The sequence below is a fragment of the Molothrus ater genome, chromosome 6 (genome assembly GCF_012460135.2).
Source record: "Molothrus ater isolate BHLD 08-10-18 breed brown headed cowbird chromosome 6, BPBGC_Mater_1.1, whole genome shotgun sequence".
In the NCBI taxonomy this organism is placed as follows: Eukaryota; Metazoa; Chordata; class Aves; order Passeriformes; family Icteridae; genus Molothrus; species Molothrus ater.
In genome coordinates, this window is record NC_050483.2 from 1,934,442 (window position 1) to 1,954,621 (window position 20,180).

A 20,180-nucleotide genomic window follows, 5' to 3' on the forward strand; every position below is an offset into this window, starting at 1 on the left:
TTGAGACCAAATTAGAGTTCAGTCACTTCTTTACTACTTTCTGTTGAAAACCAGAAATTTCTTATCTCAGTTCTATAATTTGCACATTGATCAGTGTATATTTTACAGATATAAGTGAACTGCTGTCAGTTGTTTGCCCTTTCAGAGAAAAATTATTTCCTTATTCTTCAATTATTCTCTTACCTGAACAACCATCCTACTTCCTGTTTCCAGGTGCACGAAACAGTCAAATCCAAATGTTTTGAGTCAAAACAAAACAAGACATTTTGGCCTCCAATTAATCACTCTGCTTTTGAAGAGCATCAGAATTTTCTGAAACCAAACTAGGTTAACTCTGTTCCTTTATGCCAGGATGTGTGGTACCTGTTGGCTCAGAAGCTGTTTAGCTATTATCTTATTAGGAGATCAAACAGATTTCTGTCGTCCTCATCACCAGCTTTCACTTGTACTTTCATTTAAATATGCTGGAAAAGCAGTTGGGTTCAGTAGCTGAATATATGATATGACATCTCCATCAGTGCTTTGCAGAACACATAATTGAATGTGTGGCATCAGGTGAGACTTCAAAGTTACATTTGATGACTGAGTCTCTTCACAAACTTAGTTTGGAGGAGGAGGCTGCGGCAAAATAGCAGATACTTAGTGCTCTAACCTGAGTGCACCACAGCTAGCAGAAGAGGAGGCTGAATGTTAGGTGTATTCTTAGGCTGGATTAGAACAGCAATAACAAAAATTTTCCTCCAAAGAGAAGCTTTACTGTGGTCCACCTGAGTGCTGCCAGCATTGCATGCCTCAGTTGCTTGGTTATAATCAGAAGGATTCTCATGTCAAGAAAAGAAAGCATGAGCTAAAACTTCAAACAGCAGAGAATTCGTTTGCCAGGAAATGAGGAAAAAAGAAAATGCGGCTGAGTCAGTTGTAAAGGCCAGTTTTGACCTTAGCATGGAAATATTGTAAAAATACATTCACATCATTTACCTGTCTCACTAGAAGGTAAAATCCAAGTGGAATGGCAGGTCAGTGATGAGAGAAATGCCTGGGTGTACAGAGCTGGCAGCGCGGTGCTGCTCACACTGGGCAAGGGACAGCATGATTAATGCTCATGGCTCTCCTGCCAAGGCACAAGTCAGGCCCAGCAGGACACATGTTATCCCATGGCTTCCCTGATTCGGGATTTCTGCCTTTCTTTGACACCATCTAGGAATTAGTGTATTAAATCACATGGAAGCTAAGAAGGGACCTGTAATGTTTGCTGCCAGCATATAAATGAGAGCATTTACTGGCTCCACCACGAACATTGAAGGAAGAAAGAGAAGGGGAGGGAATGAATATATTTTTATAAAATAAGGTAAAAGACTTGAATGCAACAGTAAAGTGAATTTCTCTCTCTAGTTGTTCCTCTAGTTGAGGAACACAGAACTATTTAAAGTGAAGAATGTTGTTACCAGACAAGCCAGTGTTTCTGTGTGAGTTGCCAAGACCTGCTAGGTCAACTGCAAATAACTTTATTTACTTCACTGGCAGATCCTCATCTAGGAGGAAGGAAAAGGTTGTGATTGCTTCCAAAAGGGAATAATCACTGAAGTCCCCTGGGTTTGTTAAGAGCACGTATTTTTCAACAGTGCAGCTTCAGTGTGGACAGAAGTTAATGACTCAAAACTGGAATTTGGATGAATCCTAAATGTTGAAATAATTTGGGACTGCACATGTATATCCTTCCAGTGTTGAAAAATCCTGCTTTGATATGTGTGTGCCACTGACACAGAGTCTGTTTTGATGGATTTATGCAGTGGAGATGCTGAGGATCTGCAATCACTGATGATGGCCATGCTGTGCTAGAGGCCCCTTTCCCCAGAAACATGAAGGCAAAAAGGCATCCCCTTATCAAAGATTTTTTAAAATCTAAAATCTCCATTTCTAGTTACTGAAGAAAACTATGGAGAGCTGGAGATCTCTTTTCACTTCTTGCTGCACATTTTTATTGTCCATTCTTTGAACTGTCTTTCTATACCCCTGCCCTTAGACCTGTTTTAGACTCCTGGAATTGCAACTGCCCAGAGAAGCTTGCTCTCCTTCACACAATGTCTTCTTGCTCTCAAGATATTGAAGATATTGGAGGACATAAATGCGCATTAGAAACCCAAACTGATATCACACATAAGCAGCTGCACATCCTTTGGATAACAGATGAGCTGGATAATGATCAGCTGAACACAACCTGGAGCAGTGATGTAGGGGAAACAAGCACCAGCAGGGATATGCCAGGATGGAAATCTCTGAAGAATGGATTTGGGGGTTTCCTATGAAAACCAAATTCCAGTTTCAAATGTCTGGAGTGTTTGTTTCCAGTATCCAGGACAGTAATTTTTGGCTCCATATTTAGAATGGCTGGGTGACATCCTTGTCCTTATCTAAGTCAATATGATACTGGAGCTGACCATGGGCTGGAGAGGACTTGAAGCAGGAAGCATTTGAGACTGCTGATGTGCAGAGTGCAATGAGGCTGAAGTAGTCTTTGAAATATTCCTTTTGTACAAAATGCAAGGTAGAACTGCCAGAATTACCTCAGTTTTTAAGATAAAAGAAACAGAGGTACCACTGAAAGTCTGATTTAAAATGTTTTTTTTTTTTTTCAAATCCAGAGGGGAAGAGACTGCTTTAACTCATGAAAAGTGTTCTTTTGATTATTTAGTCAAAAGCAGGTTGCCCTTCTGATAAATGCAGCAGAAAATGGGCAGCAACACATTGTAGGTGGGTTATTGTTATAATTGCCTTTCACTTCACATAGAAATCAGTTTCCAGTTGCATATAGCTTTGCTAAATTTAAACAAGCAGGTCCATGGTAATTTCTTTTATATCTGACCTGTATTTGTGCAGTTAAGCTTCCCAGTGCCTCTGGATCTGTTTAGTTATGCTTCGACCTGTGATTGGATGCTACCTTCCTTACAGCTCCCATGAGTAATTTGAGTTCTTTGCTGGAGATAAGGAAATCCTTTTTACTGTGTTCTGCTGTATTTTGTGTCTGTTTTACTTCCATCCCTGTCCTCCTAAGCTAAACAGAGATTATTGAAGTGGACCTGCATATTAGAGAAGGAACCTGCCTGGTGCAGTGAGAGGAGGCTGGGTTTGTGCATGGCACTGCATGGGAGCAGGAGTGGGCAGGGAAAAGGGGGAACAGGCAGGATTAATTGGGACCCCACTGTTCAGGAAGAGACTAAAATTAGCCAAGAAAACAAAGGAAGACTGAAAATGGCTGCTGGAGGGCCCTGGGAATGATAATCTTTTAAACAAGGGATTGGGGGGTCAGTGGTGGGAGACAGTACTGATGGAGGGACCAGGCTGCAGGGAAGAAAAAATGGCTGGGGAAACTGAGTCAAGGAGTATGAGAGGAAAGGAATATCCTGGGTCAGGGCCACTTAGAGAAGGGCTAATGTTCTCTGAAGATGTGGGCATGGGTTGAGACAAATTTCAGAAAGAAAGTAAATTATATTAGTGTCTGGGAAGGGAAAGTAGACTGAGGTGCAGGTAGACAAGGGGACCAAAGCTGGAAACTGGTACAGAATGGGTAAAGAACAGTTTTAAACCTTGAGCCTCAGATCTGCTGGGTAAAGTGCTTAGGATTAGGAGCAGAAGCTTGTTTATACAGCAAAGATGAGCAAAGTGAGCAGAAATGTGGCTGGGAGAGGGAGTAAAGGATGGAGTGGGGCCCATCACAAACTCAGAGCAACCTTTCAGCCGGAACTGGAAACACATGAAAATTCTGCTTCTTGCCTTTGTGCTTGGCCACTGTCTTAACACATGTCCTTTTCTTCTTACTTTCTCACAGGGCAACAGTCAGATTTGGTTCAAGTGATCTGTACAACACAGGCAGAAGTTCAGCTGTTTGATTGTAGCTTTTTTAATTCACTTTTTTAATTTAGGAAATTAAACACGATAAATAATTAAGTCACAGCACGTTAAGGTTGTCTGCAAGGAAGAATTTGCCCTCTGGAGTATTAGTTACGATACAGTGGTTAAGTGCATGGTCTGATACACCTCTTCATCTTTGTATTTCTGTTTGCTTTTATATTTTTGCCTTTGATATTGCATAGAAGAGCAGGATGACATTCAGGAATTGAAAAATTTATACCTTGACTGTCAAGCTATCTTTAGGTACCTTGGGTGCCCATCCTTTATCAGCTTGTGATGGTACCAAAGCTGGTAATTATGTTTGAATACAGCTGTGTCACCCAATAACCATATTTTCTAGTGCAAAACTTGCATCAAATTTTCTTAGTGGAAACGATTATTTTGATATTCCAGAAATATCAAAATACTGAGATGTGACGCCAATGTGAGAACGCAGTAGTTTCCTCCTTGTGCAAGTTTAGGACTGAGAAATCATTTACAGCATGCTGTCCTTAATACAATTGTTGTTGTGGGGGCTCTGTTTTGGGTTCTGTTAGCTTAAAGGAAAGATTTAAAAGGGCTTGCTTTTTAAGCACACTGGCATTCATTAACACAGTGGAAATGTGAGATATTGCTCAGTCACCGCAGGGAAGAGATTAGTTATTTATTTGTCCTTGGTGCTCACTGGCAATCAACTGTAATGCCAATTAGATGTGCAGAAAGAAACTTCTCCTAAAGGATATCCCAGAGGAGCTCAGTTCAGACAGTATTCTGGGGATGCAGAGGCTGACCCACTGCACTGTCGGAGAGAAAACCCCCACTGATGGCTGACGAGTGACTTCTCCACTTTGCCTTACAGAAATCAGGAATGGGAATCTAAAGGCCATCCTGGGCCTGTTCTTCAGCCTGTCTCGGTACAAGCAGCAGCAGCAGCAGCCCCAGCACCATCCATCCCAGCAAGCAGGGCCTCCATCCCAGTGCCAGGTGGGGCTGCCTCAGCAGCAGGTGCCAGCTCCGCTCCACACTCCGTGCCAACAGCCCCCACAAGCTGTGCAGCAGCAGTTAAAAGCACAACCAGAAATGCAGTCCAGGTGGGGAAATCTCCTTCAAGTTGTTTTTTTTTTTCGTTATTTATCTCTTTTTTTTTTTTTTTTCCTTCTTATTGCAGGTCTTAAAAAGCCAAAGAAACTCCTTTCTTTAGTTCTGCTCTAGAATAAAGTGTGTTGGGAATGGAATGCTGGGTAGCAATTGACTTCAAGCCTTTGGAAATTAAAACACGTGTGTTTAAATATATTCTCAGTACTGGAAATGTGCAGCCCAATGGGTGTGACATCCCTGCTGGACCAAGTAACCACAGGATTGTAAAAGGATGTTTTTCTCACTATTCCTTTTGCTTCTTTCTACTCACAAAGCATGCACATTCTTTCCCTTAGAAAACATACATTTAAGGCATATGAAAACCAACTTCATTTCTCAGATTGCAAGAGTTTCAGTCCTCACTAAGAAATGGAAGGGTTACCTTCCACTGTGGGGAAGGGTTACTCTGACACTGCTAAAAGAAATAGAGCTCATAACAGCTCTATTGGCAATCAAAATCACATCTAGACTTTTTTGGTCAAAAATAATATGCTGCTGGCTTTACATGAAAAATAACTTCCATCATTGGTGTTTGTGGCACTCCTAGATCAGAGTACAGATGAATAGAAAAGGGTTTTGTTCCTTGAATGTCTTTATTACTAGGAGTGCTCTGGCCAGCTTGGAATAAAAGCAGTCTTCTGAGGCAGTACCACAGTAAATGCATGTGCAGCCTTCTACTGGTCTGACCCTTGCACTGCAAAAACAGGGAGGGTTTAGTGGGGATAAGAGAGAGAATTAAAAGCAGAAATCATATTTGCACAATTACTAAAGAATGAAGGCTTCTTGTTCTTACAAATCTCACATTGAGGCTTGCTTGTGTTAACACACCTTGAGGTGAATGCTGGCTGAAGTGCTGCCCTATGAGGGATATAAACAGTTTCACTGAAGGCTTCCAAGTGGGATCACCCAGAGGTTATTTGGGTTTGGCTTTTGTGTCTTTTTTCACAAATTATGCTCATTTGGGTGTAAACAATAGTTTTGTATAGTTGAAAAACATAGTGTTCCTACAGCATGTATGAACAGGAAATAATTACTGTAAAATAAAGATGTGTTTCAAGAGATTTCTGCAAGTTTTCTGTCAAACATGCAGAGATGCTGAACACTGTTTTGCTGTTTTCAGTCCATTGTGTAGATTGGGCTGGCTTTCAAATACTTGACAAACATGTATATCCTGAAGATCTTCAATGTCATGTTTGAAGATCAACAAAGTCAAATTGCTCAGATTCTAAAGAAAATATATATAATAAAGGAGGGAGAAGGAAAAGAGGAATAGAGTTGGGGGTTGCATGCAGATTTGCATGTTCATTACTCTGTAAAAATTAATTTCAGACTGTAGTGGTTTTGACCTGAAGTCATACTCGGGCAAGAAGCTTTATATTCTTGTGAAATTCATAAAAAACCCATATTTTCCCTAAAACCAGTTACTAAGTTCAGTGGCTTTAAAGAAAAAAACCAAAAAGTTTCTTTGTTCAATGTTCTCTTCCGCTTTTTCTTTCCTGTCACAGTGCATCTCCCAGGGACTCATCTCAAAGCAAAATCATCCGATTCACTCTTGGTCAGAAAAGGTCTTCTAGGTTAGCATTTCTTCATCTTCTGCAAAGCATGAATAATCCTTTTGCAATATTTCTGGGTGCATGTTTAGGGTTCCTGTGAAACACAGTTTGTAACTAGGCCTTTACAAATGGCTGAAATGGGAAAGTTTTAGTTTTTTGGTTTTTTTTTTAATTTTTGGGGTTTTTTTTGAGGTGTGGAATGCATTTTGGCCCTGAAGGAAATAATTTGATTTTTTTTTTTTTTTTGTTCTTAGGAGCTTTTGCTTTTGAGAACAAAACATGGTTCTGGGAGTTCTTGCCCCACTGTGTCAATTATATTTTGACCTGCATTATTGAAATCATAGAATCACAGACTGTTTTGGATTGGAAATGACCTTGAAGATCTCCTCCTGGTGAGGAGAGTGTCACCTGCATGCTGTGAGCCCCAGCAGCACTGTGTGGCTCTTGCTGATCAGAGTCCCTGCTGTCCCCAGTGCTCTCACACCCAGCGCCTGTGGCCTCCCTGGATGGGAATCAGGGGCACTTCAGTCCCTTTTCTCCCCGGATCCCAGCATGATTTGCATGCCAGTTCATCTGTCCATCTCATCTCAGTGATCCTAAGGGTTGCTGTGGTTATTAATCTGGGTAATAATCTTGTTAGTTTACTATTATATGTAAATGTTTGACTAGAATATAGTTTTACATTGGTAAATTATACCATATCATTTTTGCTAAGCTTCTGAGCTATAGCTTATGATCTTTATTCAGTTTGTATAGATTGTTTTTTCTGCTGTATAATTTAGATTTATTTCCCACATCTTATTTCTTATATGCTTTCAGTGAATCTCTGCAGAATAATCCCCGTTAAAAAGTTTCACATTTCCTTTTCATGTTCTCCCTTGATCTTAATTATGGCTTGACAGCTCATATTTGCTTAACAGAGGTGCTGAAGAGTAGTAAAAGAGTTTGTTCTCCAAGCTCAGTACCTTCTCTCAGAAGTGTCTCCCTGAACCTGATTTTTTCCTTAGATTTCACAGACACTGCAGTGAAGTATCCTGACCTAATACCAAAAGCAGGGGCTTAAAAGCAGTTAGTTAAACTACAGTGGGGGGGGGGAAGGTCTAAGAGAAAGGATATCTTCAAGAGTGCTTTTGGCACCTAGGTTTTTTATTCCCTGTGTGTTTTTATTGGCAGTGACATTACTGCCTCAGATGGAAATCTTGTCACTTCTTAAGTGGTCACATGGTTTGAGGAGCTTTGTTTACTTTAAAATGTGACAGCTTGCAAAACCTGTGTGGATATGTGTAGGGAGCCTTTTCTCATCCATCCCTAGAGGAAGATTGTCCCTTCCCTGCTGCTGGAAAGCTCCCCTCCCATACTGGGGCCCTTGAAGCCATCCTGGGGTGGGTGCCCCATACTCAGTGTTTCAAAACTGGGTGGCAGCTTTGGGCTGAGGTACCTTGTAGAAAACCTAGCTAGTTTTCTGTCAAACAAAATGAACTTTTCATGAACTTCCTTGTCTTGGTGACTTTCTCAAAAAGTTTTATTTGTCACTGGTTGCCCTCAGCTTCTTCCCCTGTGGTCTCCTCTGCAGTGGATGAAGCCCCTTTGGGGTTTTCTCATGGACCCTTTGCTGCAATGATGAGTATGGACAACTTTTTAGCACCCCCCAGTGCTGGAAAAAGCTGGATAATTTGAGAAACTGGTCTAAAAGTCAACCTCAGAACCATGATGTGCTGTGCTGAATCTGTGGTGCTTTGAGCTTGTAAATTAATTTTTGGGTTTGTATTTGAATGATGCCCTCATGTCTTAGACTCTTTTGAGCTTTGAAAGCATGTGCATGCAGCTGCTGACATTTTGGCTTTTTCTCCGTGTTTCTTTTCATATTTTCTATTTCTTCACTGGTCCTGGATAAATCAGTTTATTTAGGAAGCCCTGCCAGGTTCCTTCCTGGCTTCTCTTCCTTCTTTTAGAGGCACAATGGTGATTTGGCCAGTTGCATCCCCACTTTCTCTGACAACTGGGAGTTCTTCCTTTTGCTTTATTATTGGCACAAGTTATTTGAATAGATTTTTGTATTTTACATGAAGAAGCTTTAAAAAGATTCTGTGTGTGAATGTTGGCTTTGAAGTGTTCTGAGATGTGATGCCAGTGGCTTTCCTGATTCTATCAGGCTTTTTAAAGAAGTCTTCCCCCTTCCTTTTTGCCTGAAAAGCATAAAAGTTTGTTGACTTACTCCAGAATAACTACATTTTTTTTTCCTAGTTAATCAGCTTAATCTGGTAAGTACAGGCTATGGTAAGAAAATGCTGGAAGAGGCAGATGCCCAGTTTAAACCAGAGGCTAATACCAGCTCACTGATAATGTGGTTACATTAGGAGAGGGTACTGAAGCTTTGTGTGATTTATATGGGCTCAAATAATTAAATCAGGTTAAAGTCTTGCTGGGCTTGGCTGCTGAGCTTTGTAGTTGTCAGGGCAGAGATGTGATGTGCTTCTCTAGAAGGAGAAAGGCTGCCAAGTTCCATCTCATTGTTTTTTCTGAAATAAGGGTAGCCTTTATGTGGCCAGCATGTGATGAAGTGTCCAGCAGTCTGGTTTAAGAACAGTAATGTCTCACTTAGTCTTAACCTTTTGCCAGTGGTATTGCTCCCCTGAATTTACCTGCAACTATTTCTCATTCAGCAGACTTATGGCAGGTGACTGTTAATCTTGTCTCAGGGCTTTTTTTCTGGTGTAAAACACTTCAGACTGCAGCTTGTTTGACATACAGTTTTCATCTAAGATGATCCTTTGACTTGTTCTTGTGGAAGTAGAAACACCCTTATGAGCCTACACTTGTGCTGTTGATACTTTCATTTTCAGCTTATGCACGGGGTCCCATAGTTTCTTGCCCAGAGCGCTTTTTACCTGTGTTTAAACCTGCTGTAAATTCTTCCACCAGACTTCCAGGTCCCACCATGAGGGTGTCCGCTGCGGGCAGCGAGGCCAAAGCTCGTGGTTCCATCAGTGCCAACAACCGACGCAGCCAGAGCTTTAACAACTATGACAAATCCAAGCCTGGCCTTCTCCCTCCAACCCCAACAAGCGGCAGTGACAAAGGTAAGCAATTAACAATTTGGATTTTTCTTAATGATGGCTTCAACTCGGAGGGAATTGGATTTAAGACTGTCTCGAAGTTGTGTGTTGTAAATATGACATCTATAATCCAAAAGCCAGCTGTCTCTTCTTGAAAAAAGTATAGTCCTCCTTTAATATATCTGAAGTTGTGACTTGCTGGCCTGAAGGTACATCCAAAAAATAACTTTAAAATGTCCTGGCACTAGTGAACCGTGTTTTTTCATTTTGCTTCAAGCACAGATAAGGGAGAAGGAATTAATCATAAAACAAGGCATTTTGATGATTAGTTTGACAAGAATGAAAAATGACCGCTAAAGATTTCTGCAAAGTTTTTATATGATAAATAGTACAATTTGCTTTCATTTCCATTACTATTGTGGACTATCCTGTAAGAGACAAAATTACACAATTCCAGTCTAATTTCAGGAATCATCTAGTGTTGTGTGTGAAGGCAGGAACATGTTATGTTTTATAAACGTTGCAGTGAAGTGATGTTCATCACTTCAGCACATCAGGAACACTCAGAGCCATGCTGTGTGTGAAGCAGAGCTTTTTTGAATGACATTTACTGACTTTGTGTCCATTCACTAATTCAGTGATCTGCCAGCATTCATTAGCCTCAGTTTGTAGCTCAGAGTGGGGCTGGGGGCTGTGGCTGGTGAGAACTGAGCACATCTCTCCAGCCTGGCACAGTCAGATTGTCAGCATGGGCTGGCAGCAAATCCCACATTCCCAAAGTCATTCTGCTGACAAAGAGGAGTCAGCTCTGGGCCTCAGCACAGGCTCCTTGCACTCACTTGACAGTGGCAGCCTTCAGGCTCAAGTCTCCTCGCTGGCCGTGCAGAGGTTCTGATAACTGTAATGAGCATTTTGCTCCAGGGAAAAGCATGGTCTGGGTCAGCTTCTCTGTAGTTCTCATGCTTGGTTCTTTCCAGGAAACTCTGCTCTTCCTTCTCTGGAAATTGTTATCCGAGGGCTGCGTGTCAGTAGGTTTTGGAATGTTACCCCAAAAAAGTTAGGGTGGCAGCAGAGGACCCCCAGCATTCTCCAGGGACATTCTGAAGCACCCTGATCATGTTTTGTATAACAGAAAAATAAAATTCACCTCTGTCTAATATAATTATATTACAGATTAATATATTAGCACAATAAGCAGATAATTTAGCAATATTCTACCTTGGTAAATCAATGTGTACTTTTTTAGGATAGTACACTGTGTAAACAGTAATGGTTTAACTGTAACATCAGCATGTAACAGTTGTCTCTACATCTGAATTAGGTCTTGCTTTCAGTTCAAAGAACAAGCTAACAGGTTCTAGTGTGAGCAGTAGAAACCTTGTTTTCCTGTGTAATATCTTCCCAGCCTCTTTCTTTGTCCTTCTTGTGAATATTCTTCTGCTCATGTCCCCTAAGCACTGGACTGGGGAGAGGTGAGTGGGATTTGTTTTGTCCTGCACATGGGTTGGTGATGATCCCTCGATGATCCCTGCTCCATATGGGATGTGTGAGGTTATGCTGCAGTCTGGAGAGGACTTCCATCTATTTTAGCTGTTTTCTCAGTTAACCAAGATTACTAAATAAGGAAGGTAAAGTACTGGTTTTGGTCTTCAGAAAAGAAAAAGAAAGAGAGAAATCGTTATGCATACAGAGAAATAACAATAATTTGTCAACTAACTTAAATATCAACTGCTTTTAGACAGTCAGTTCTGGGAACCCTCATTCCTCACTATAATTCATCTCCTGAGAAAGATAAACTGGTTGCTGAAGAAGCACATGAGATGAACTGCTTCCTACAAATATTACAAATGACTAAAGGAAGCAAGGCTGGCTCTTAGGCTGACAATCTACATAAGTTGCATTAACTACTCAGAATTTTGCTCTGGTCAAAATTTCCAGTCATAAATTATGGTCTTAAAAAAAAAAAAAAGGCTTATGTAAAGTTGAACTTTTCTTAAAAGTATAATCATGACACAAAGTTGGCCTACATCCATGAGAAACAAAATCAATTGGTTGGACAAAATTTTGGCTTATTTTGAAGTTAATTGTAACATTGCCAGGCAAAGTTTATTGTCAAAGTGCTTGGACAATTCAGGTTTTCTGACCCATATCCTGTGTTTTGCCTAAGAAAATGAGACTTACATGACTGTGCTGTGTGCCAGGCTTGGTAAGTTTTCATCTCTTTACCCAGTGCCTGCTCCGTTGTGTTTTTGAGGAAGGAAATGGCAGAAATAAAAATCAGCCTCTTTTGGCATGATTGGTCACTTTGTGATAGAAGGTGGCCTTCAGTGTTTGAATGTTTAAATCATTTCTTACAAAAAGTAGGTTGTAATTTTTAGCTTTTATTAATCTGTGGCCTTTCCCTCCAAATGCAAATTGTCTTGTTAGTCAATGGTCTGTGTCTTGTGGCGATGAAAATGCATTAATTGAAACAGAAAACATCAGAAAGGAAAAGGACAGCAAATGGAGCATGGAAGAACAGCCAACTACTGGGAAATAAATAACCTAGATTATTCACAAGATTCTGTAAATCAGTTACTGATGAGACCACTGATTTCCTAGAAAACTTGGGGAAAGGATTTGTGTAATTTCAAAAGTTATTGCACCACTGCAGAAAGAGATGAGGCTCTTGGATGGATGCACGTGTTTGACGTGAGGTGCACACGTGCTCTTAGCAAAGGAACATGTGAAGAGATGCAAATCTTCTCTTCCCCACAGCTGACCTTGTGTCCTCAGTATTTTTTTTTTCTCAGTCTCCACATGCTGTCTGACACCACTTTCAATATATAGAGAAGAGATAAGTGTCCTCTAGTATGGATCACTCAGACACCTGGTTCGGTCCTTCTTTGAGGTTAGAGCCTGATAGCTTTAACTTGCTTTTTGGAGTTAGAGCCTCAGTTTATGTGCAAAATTCCTCTTTTATAGGGAATTTACCTGAACTCGCAGGAATTTCAGGACCCTCATTCCTCACATCATAAAATGATAACGTGCTGTAGTATGGTTTTTTATTTATTGTCACAGTGATTAGCCATTTATAATTGCAGTTACATTCCAGAGAGGATATTTTTATATGTGTAATTGGTGTTGCAGGGTTTTTTTTAAAGAAAAATGCCATTAAAGTCTTAATTAGATTTTTGTTTTGTGGGGAATTGAGCAGTTAGGCTTGTGGGTTTTGGGATTTTTTATGTCCTCCTAATCCCTTCATACAACTGGAGCCAATTTTCTTCTGAATTGTCAGAATTCCTTAGTCCATGCTTACGTAGGAATAGCTTTGGTTTACTTCCTTGTCCTTTAATGTCCTTGAACAACACAGGTCTCCTATGGCATGGAAGGCATCAGACAATTCCCATGTCACTACTGAACTCATCTAAGTTATCAAAAACTTTTCTAATGAATGTAGAGAAGCAAATGAACATTGCATTTCTATGCCTGTGTGCAGTGAGTAGTTACTTTGAGGCTCCTCATTACCACATCTTTCTAGTTGTCTGACAGGATCACCAGATAAAATACAGCCAAAATTTGAATGGCAAATGGAATGCAAAAATCCATATGCAATTTAGCATACATGAATCTACTTTTTATCCATGGCAGTGAGGACCAGATATATCGAAACCTACAACTTCAGTAAAGACTATGATACAGTAGGTTTTCTCCTGAGTTTATGTCAGTGTTTTGCTTGCACACAGTAGAGAGTCTCTTGAGACATGCTCTGAAAGCATCCTGCAGTTCTGCAAAATGGTGGGGATTTTTGACTAGCTCTGAACACCCTCATATACCCATTGTCTTCACTGTTCTTCAGGCATTCAGTTTGCATTTTGCAGTCTCAAAAGTCTGATGGTGTTGGTTGGGAATATTCTGCTTATTACTTGTGACATATCTATAAAATCAATGAAATTATGAAGCTGTAAGAGACATCAACTTAATAAGCCACCTCACCAAGTTGATGATGTGATACAGTACTGTGATAGGCTTACATGCTTTTTGAAAAATTTTTTTCTTCTACTTTGTTCCTAATATTTTATTTAAAATAATCCTACAGAGGGCAGTAGACACCTGTGGGAAAAATTACAGTATTCCTGTGGATTGAATGTTAAATAAAATCTCAGTAGAAAAAAAAACCGTATTACCAGACTTTTCCCATTTCTGCTTGAGATCAAAGGAAATGTTTATTACTCAGGTTTATAAAGAAGGTAGGTTGATGTCAGGTTTCTCTTAGATCAGAAAAAGGAAAAAAACCCAAGAATACATGCCTACAGATTCAGACAGTGAGGAGAAATAAATAACTGTTTTCATAGCAGTGTCCATATGGGCAGGAGATAAGAAAAGTGTGTGTTCCTCTCATTTTATTTTATTTTATTTTATTTTATTTTATTTTATTTTATTTTATTTTATTTTATTTTATTTATTTTATTTCATCGTATTTAATTTCATCGTATTTAATTTCATTGTATTTATTTCATTGTATTTATTTCATTTCATTTCATTTCATTTTTTTATTTTTATTTCTTTCAAATTTTGGGTAAACCTTTTTAACTTGGAACACTGTATGTATTTAATAACTGTCTTGTAATATTTAAAGGGTAGTCACTATGTTCACAAAGATGTGTGATGACAGTTCAAGGGGCCCACATTCCTTTAGGGGAAATCAAAAGTCTGGAAATAGGAATAAAGAAGAATATGAGAAGAATAAAACATTGGAAAAGTTTGTCCAGAGAAGGGGTCAGATTTCACTTGCTTGGAAGTATTTAGGACTTGCCTTGACAGGGCCCTGGCTAACCTCATCTCAGGTTACCCAGGCTATCCCCATCTCCTGCTTTCAGGTGAAGCTTGGGAGAAATATCGCCAGAGGGTTCTTGTGACCTACACTGGTTACCACATTTTGATACCTATAAATATTATTTCCTTCTAAATTTTTTCTTAAGTGTAAACCACTGAAATAGGAAGAGTTACTAAGGCATTTTGAAGGACAGTTAAAGAATTTCTTTCCTCTTTTTAACTTCATGTTATGAAAATAGGACTGACTGCCATCAGTAAAATGTTAGCAAGGAAATGTCAGCCCCACTGCAGTGAGCAAACTGGTGTATGGTTACACATGCCACATGTGTGCTAAAAATGTGTGTAGGCAGTTATATTTATCAGGTTCAGGAGGCCAGGGCACCAGGTTCAAGGGCACAGTCCAAGAGGCCATGGCAGATCTTGTCAGAGCTTCAGCAGGAAAGGCTCTTCAGAGTTAAATCAGTATCTTCATGTCAACTAGGAAATCCATATTTTTCTCTAAATGCCCTCTTGTGAAAGAGTAGAAAATCCTAAATCTGGAAATGAGCCATTGGAATTTCTGCTCCTGATGATAAAAATGTTTCATATTCAATCCTGTACTGATGCACGACAATACCCTCCCAGGACTTGGTTCTGTGCGATACTGAGCTTGTCTTGAACTCAGCATTGCTTAAGGTCATTTAAAATGGCAGATTTGGATTATGTCAAACCCTCAGATTCAATTGAAAAGGCTACTTTAGCAACTGAGAGGAAAAACTCTCATCTTCATGTAAAGCAAGGTGAGAAATGTGTATAAGGAGATGAAAACTCAGTTCGTATGGGTAATGTCTTGAAGGCTGAGATATTCAGTAGTATTCCAATGGGCTTTGAAACAGGGGGATGCTGATAAAACAGAAAGAGCTCTGCATAAATAGAGCTTTGGAAAATCTCTTTTGCTGGTTGGTATTTGAAGGGTTAATTTACGTTCTTTGTCTAAAAGAAAGGTTACAAGGTTCCCTTTCTACCTACAAGATACCTGCAGTGACATTTATAGCAATGACAATTCTTCCTTATCTCAACAGATAGTGTGTGGGTATCCATGTCTCAGGAATTTGGTATTAGTCCAATTAAGACCACAAATTGGATAGAAATTTTAAGAATGAGGGTGTTTAGCCATTGGAAGAGATTAAATCAGACATAATGAGTCAAAAATTAATATTTGCCCAGAGCTGGTGTTCAGACAGAGGTCCAGTTTTGGCTCAGAAATTACTGAGCCCTTTTGTCTTTAAGATCAACATAAATGATCTGGAAAATTTACCTGAAAGAAAAATCTTTCATTCAAGCACATTAAAATGGAGGACAAGTCTTCTTTTGTAGCTTTATGTAAAATGAGATGAAATATTTGATGCTCTGAATGATTGGATTTGGCTTCTGTACCAAGTAAAGGATTATCTAGTGATATTGCACAAACTTCCTTGCTGGAAACATTCTGTTTAACCTCATGTAGTTTTTCCACTCCAAATAAATTAATAATTATAAAGAGAGACAAAACCCAGGCTTTTGCCTTTGTACCCAGTAGTAGTATAAGAACTACAAAACTCAGAAGTGTTGAAAAAAGAGCTCTGAGCACGATAGAAATTTGTCTTAGGGCATTTAAAATTTTTTTCTACCCATTTATAGACGCATTCAGCCTGGATGGGAAAGAGAAGGCTTTTTATGTCTTCAGGTGCAGGGGTAGTTATCAGGATGGAAGCTGGGATGTTGGATGCAATTCCTGTGGCATGGAGCCAGCTGACATAGGGCTGGCAGAAGGTCACTGGGATGGCTGAACAGACTCTTTTTTTTTACAATGGGCTGTTTGACAAGGGCAGCTTGTGACAGGGTAATGGAGGAATGACTTGGAACTGACAGAGGGTGGGTTTAGATTAGATATTAGGAAGAAATGTTTTCCTGTGAGGGTGGTGAGGCGCTGGCATGGGTTTTGCTGTGGCTGCCCTGTCCCTGGAAGGGTTCAAGGCCAGGCTGAATGGGGCCTGGGGCAAAAGGGTCTAGGGGATAGAACTTAAGTAATAAAGGTAGTATAAAAAGTAGTCTAACCCCCTTAAAGAGTTGCAGCTGAGCCAATTATTAAGGATTAGGAGCAGGCCTGATGTTAACAGGCTGCAGCTGTAGCCAATCAGAAGAGTGTTATAAAAGAGTGGATTGGTTGGCCAAGGGGGAATTGAAGCCAGTTGGCTGCTGTGAGGGTAAGGAAGAGTCAGTGCCTAGAGGAGCTGCCTGCAAGAAACATCAAGGAGGTACAAAACTCTGGCTATATGGACCCCTTGCAATGTAATGACAGTAGAACTCCTGCTATATATGAGAACAAGTGGTGACCCCGACATGGTTTGGGAGAAAAAGGACTTGGCTATATGACCCCATGGATTCAGGGATATAGGACTCGACTATATGACCCTGTGGATTTGGGGGAAAGGACTTGAATACTAAGCTATTGCTAAAATATATCAATTGCAGCTATTAGTGTTTGTTAAATATGAGTATAAAAGATTTTGAACATAAGTACTTTGTAAACTGAGAAAAGCTGCAACACTGAACCAATACTCAAAAATACATATATATATTTGTACCATAATATGTTGTCTGAACATTTGTATAATTATTAGCTCTGAATGAAATATATGACTGTGTCATAATGTTAATTTATTTGAACATGTCCTTCTAGAAATGCTGCAACTCCATAATTAAAAAGGGGGAATTGTAGGGGGATGGAACTTAAGTAAATAAAGGTAGTATAGAAAGTAATCTTACCCCCTAAAAAGTTGCAGCTGAGCCAATTATTGAGGATTAGGAGCAGGCCTGATGTTAGCAGGCCACAGCTGTAGCCAATAATAAGAGTGTTATAAAAGAGTGGATTGGTTGGCCAAGGGGGAACTGGAGTCAGTTGGCTGCTGTGAGGACAAGGAAGAGGCAGTGCCTAGAGGAGCTGCCTGCAAGAAGCATCAAGGAGGTACAGAACTCTGGCCATATGGACCCCTTGCAATGTAATGACAGTAGAACTCTTGCTATATATGACAACAAAAGGGGATAGTGGAAGGTGTAGCCATGGCAGGAGGTGGGACTGGATGATCATTCAGGTCCCTTCCAACCCAGCCACTGTCCTGTGATTCTGGTATTACATAACCATTGTTACAATAGGTCTAATATTTTGAATTACATCTTTTACTAATTAAAGACTGGCTAGTCATGAAGTGTTCAGGTGCTTGGTGTCTTGTAGAAGGGAGAGTCCACACGCACCCAGAGTTAGTTTTTGCAGTGCTCCCTAATGAGTGAGTCACTGCAGGATCCAGTGGTATGCAGATAGGCTATAAATGTAAAATTTTAAACCTGGTGTCAACCCATGTCCTCTGTAGGCTGAGGATTTCCAGCTGAGGACTCTCTTGCACTACAGTTGATACTGAAAAGGCATGGACCCTTTTGGTACCAGCTGCCAGCTCATCCCTGAACCTGTTTTTAGGTGTGCCAGTGGGTTGGTGCTGGGCCCAGCCCTGTGAGGCTGCTGGGAAGGATTGGGGACAGGAGTGAGGAAAGCTTTGGAAACTAGGAGCAGCAGAAAGATCTAAACAATTCACTTGAGACTAGCAAAAACAGGTAGAGTTCCTGAGGTTGAAAGATCCCTGTGCTTATGAATGAACAGTATATGGATGTCAGAAAGGTGGGAAGTCATTTTACAGAATGAAACAGTTGGCTTGTGCAACATAGAACAGTAAGTTAATTTTTTCTTATTTATTATTTTGGGTAGCTATAACTTTCTTCATGACTGAAAATTATGTTCTTATAGGCTTAGAAAAAATTCCCTTTCTTTGACATTTTGAAACAGTTACTTTCACTCTTGTTCTATATCCATCTTGGGGGAAGTATTATTTTTAGGTTTCTCTTTCTTTAGAAATGAATTTAATCATTTATTGAGAAATGAATCTAGTGTTGAATGAATCTTATATTTGCTTTTGAAATGACGACTTGATAAGACTGTGCAAAATTCACTGAGATTAAAAGGATTGCAAAAGTAGAAAAGATTTTCTATTTTAAAGAGGCATAAGTCCATAAAATATGAAACCAGTTTGCCCACACTTTCAAATTTTCACTGGGAAATAAATGTGATTTTCTCAATGCTGTGAAAATGTGATAATTACTTAAATTTCAGTCATCCTACCCTGTAAAAATGTTTCAGTTCTTCATTTAGGTCAGACATGAAGCAAACATCATATTCTACTTAGTGTTTAGGGTGCTGCCTCTGTGCTGGCATTCAAGAGATGCTCTGGTTTATTGACCAAGGGTTTTCCCTGTAAGACTGATATGTAAAATAAATTTACAGGATTTGTCTCAATAAATCCATTACCAGAGTAATGAGTGATTTCTGTTGTTCTGCTGTGTGCATTACCAAAAGCAGATGCTGGAGTAACCCTATCCACTTTTATAAATACAATATACATTGCAAGTATTTACCAAATGCTCAGGGTGATTTATTTTGCCTTGAATGTAGTACAGTGATCATGAATTTGATGATGCAAGAGTAAAAACAAAAACACAGAGAGAAAGGAAGGACTGTGAGGTTATCTGATATGCTGAGGACCTGGTACTTTGTTTTGCTGAGTCACAACTTTGAAGTACAGATATGGCTCCTGCCTTTAGCTCTGTTTAAAGAATTCTGCTTAAAATTTTCACAAGTTTGCAGCTTACACTAAGTATTTGTAGAATTGCATCTGTAAAGAACATGGGGAGTCTGTGCCCCAGCTCTGAAGGAAAATCAACTGTATCCATGTAGGAAAAATTTCTTAATTGTTTTATGAATTTCTAAAGCTTATACCAACTCTGTTCAAAGTCATGTGGTTTTGTAAAGCTCCACTTCAGCTGTGATTAAGCCTTCAGCCAGGCTTTCTCTGGGTAGAAGAGGACATATTTCTAAATGCCAGATTCAGCCAGCTGACAGGTGTTCACAAGTCTGTTCTGAAATGTTTCATGACAGGAATGTGACCATCTCTTCAACTGTATCCCTTCCAGTGTTCATTTGGTCTTTAAAGTAGCTATTAAAAACATACATCTAAAACCATTCTGTCTGGCTAAAAATAAGGCATATTTTTGCTCTACCTTGATCTCTGTCCTGTTTATAAGAGCCTTCATGTATTTGAAGGCTTAAAATGTCTCCCTTCAGCCTTTTCTCTTCTAGACTAAGCAATCTTTACTGCTCCATCCTTTTTCTTATAGGTTCCTTGTGATAAATCCCTTTAATGTGATAAATCTCTTTTATGTCTTGAGGGTCTCTACTGGCTCCTTTCCAGTCTGTTAGTCTCTTTTAGAGGGGTGCTGGAGCTGGACACAGCACTCCACCTGATGCCTTATTTTGCTGCTGAACAGCATGGAGTAGTTAAGTTCTATGTCTTCTATTCTATGATTCTCCAAACCTCTGATTCCATATGTGATGCTCCTAAAGCATTTCTGAGTGACATTTGTATTCCTTGAGTATTCCTTTACATTTCTGAGTGACATTTGTATTCCACATTATGGAGTGTGCAGTTGCATTCTGCTGGGACTCCTTTTGCTGCAGCGGAGTTGTACAGTTGTTGTTTGACCTTTTAAATTTAGGCGTTCAGTTTCTTCTTTCTCAGCACACACCTCTTCATTCAGCCTCCGTGAATGAAGTCTTACTGTCTCAAGTTTATTTCTCCAGTTTACCAAATGTATTAAGGCTGAGAAA

General features: G+C 39.8%; 1 protein-coding gene across 2 annotated transcripts in view; it reads left to right on the top strand.

Moving 5' to 3' along the window:
• NAV2 (neuron navigator 2) overlaps nucleotides 1–20,180 on the top strand; it is a 213,198-nt gene that overhangs the window by 75,741 nt on the left and 117,277 nt on the right. Inside the window, exons 5-7 of one of the 2 annotated variants that reach the window (XM_054515028.1) lie at nucleotides 4,748–4,979; nucleotides 6,531–6,599; nucleotides 9,501–9,658. In XM_054515028.1, coding sequence (XP_054371003.1) covers nucleotides 4,748–4,979; nucleotides 6,531–6,599; nucleotides 9,501–9,658 — 459 coding nt within the window. The remainder of the gene's footprint in view (nucleotides 1–4,747; nucleotides 4,980–6,530; nucleotides 6,600–9,500; nucleotides 9,659–20,180) is intronic. The other variant, XM_036383390.1, reaches the window with a different exon arrangement.